Here is a 1,322-nt window from a genome sequence, read left to right as displayed (position 1 = left end):
CCGCCAGCAGCAGATTGTCGCCTCCCTTGTCGCCTGAAGAAAAGGCTCTTTGTGCCGGCAGCGCCGGGAATCCCGGGATTTAATGAGCCGGGATTTAATGAGCCGGGAATTGACGAGCCGGGTTTAAGGTCCCGCCATTGTTCGGCCCCAAATCCCCTCCCGCACTCGGGGAGGGGGGGACGGGACACGCGGTGACACCGTGGGGACACGCGTGGGGACACGCGGGGGACCCTCCTGGGTGGCACCGCGGCGATCCCAAAGGATCTGCGCAGATCCCAAATCCCGATGCCAGCCCGGGAATCTCAATCGCAAACCCTGATAATCCTAAATGAGCTTTCGGTGGCACTTTGGTGGCACTTGGGGACAGCGCGAGGGTGCCCTGGCCACCCCCTCCCGGGCACGGACCCTCTGGAAAAAGTGGGATTGGAGCAGGAGGAAAGTGGGAATTCACCCCGGGGACAGGCAGGGAATGTGCTGGATCTGAGATTTATGGGAGCAGGGAATCCCTTGGATCCGGGATTTATGGGATCGGGGAATCCCTTGGATCTGGGATTTATGGGATCAGGACCTGCTGGATCTGGGATTTATGGGAGCAGGGAACCCGCTGGATCTGAGATTTATGGGATCGGGGAATCCCTTGCATCTGGGATTTATGGGATCAGGACCTGCTGGATCTGGGATTTATGGGAGCAGGGAATCCCTTGGATCTGGGATTTATGGGATCAGGGAATTCGCTGGATCTGGGATTTATGGGAGCAGGGAATCCCTTGGATCTGGGATTTATGGGATCAGGGAATTCGCTGGATCTGGGATTTATGGGAGCAGGGAATCCCTTGGATCTGGGATTTATGGGATCAGGGAATTCGCTGGATCTGGGATTTATGGGAGCAGGGAATCCCTTGGATCTGGGATTTATGGGATCAGGTTCGGGTGTTACCCCGCCCCTATCGCCCCCGGCATACAGCCGCCCCCAGCCCCATTCCCACGGAAATTCCCGGAGCACAAAGGAGACGGAACCCCACAAAGATTCCTCGGGATTTGTCTCCCCCCGAAGCCCTTTTGGGGTCCCTCAAATCCCTGGAGAGGGGCAGAGGGACCCCAAAAGCTGAGCCAGGGACAGAATCGACCCCAAAACCTCCGGGAAACCCCTCAAATCCCTGGATTCAGGCAGAGGGGACCCTAAAAGCTCCGGGAAATCCCTCAAATCCCTGGATCCGGGCAGGGACGGGGGACAGGGAGGGGACACGGGGACTCACTCACCCTTGCCGGCCGTCGCCCTCTGTCCCCTCCGCCGTCCGGCGTTGTCGCTGTCCCCCAACTAC

At 59.0% G+C, this 1,322-nt stretch overlaps 1 protein-coding gene across 1 annotated transcript in view; it reads right to left on the bottom strand.

The window, feature by feature from the left end:
- CUNH20orf27 (chromosome unknown C20orf27 homolog) overlaps positions 1-1,322 on the bottom strand; it is a 9,324-nt gene that overhangs the window by 5,632 nt on the left and 2,370 nt on the right. The window contains exon 2 of the mRNA XM_017737376.1: positions 1,261-1,318. Within this exon, the coding sequence (XP_017592865.1) occupies positions 1,261-1,318 (58 nt within the window). The remainder of the gene's footprint in view (positions 1-1,260; positions 1,319-1,322) is intronic.

This window comes from Corvus brachyrhynchos, unplaced genomic scaffold (assembly GCF_000691975.1).
Source record: "Corvus brachyrhynchos isolate BGI_N302 unplaced genomic scaffold, ASM69197v1 scaffold85, whole genome shotgun sequence".
In the NCBI taxonomy this organism is placed as follows: Eukaryota; Metazoa; Chordata; class Aves; order Passeriformes; family Corvidae; genus Corvus; species Corvus brachyrhynchos.
This window is presented reverse-complemented; position numbering and strand designations above follow the sequence as displayed.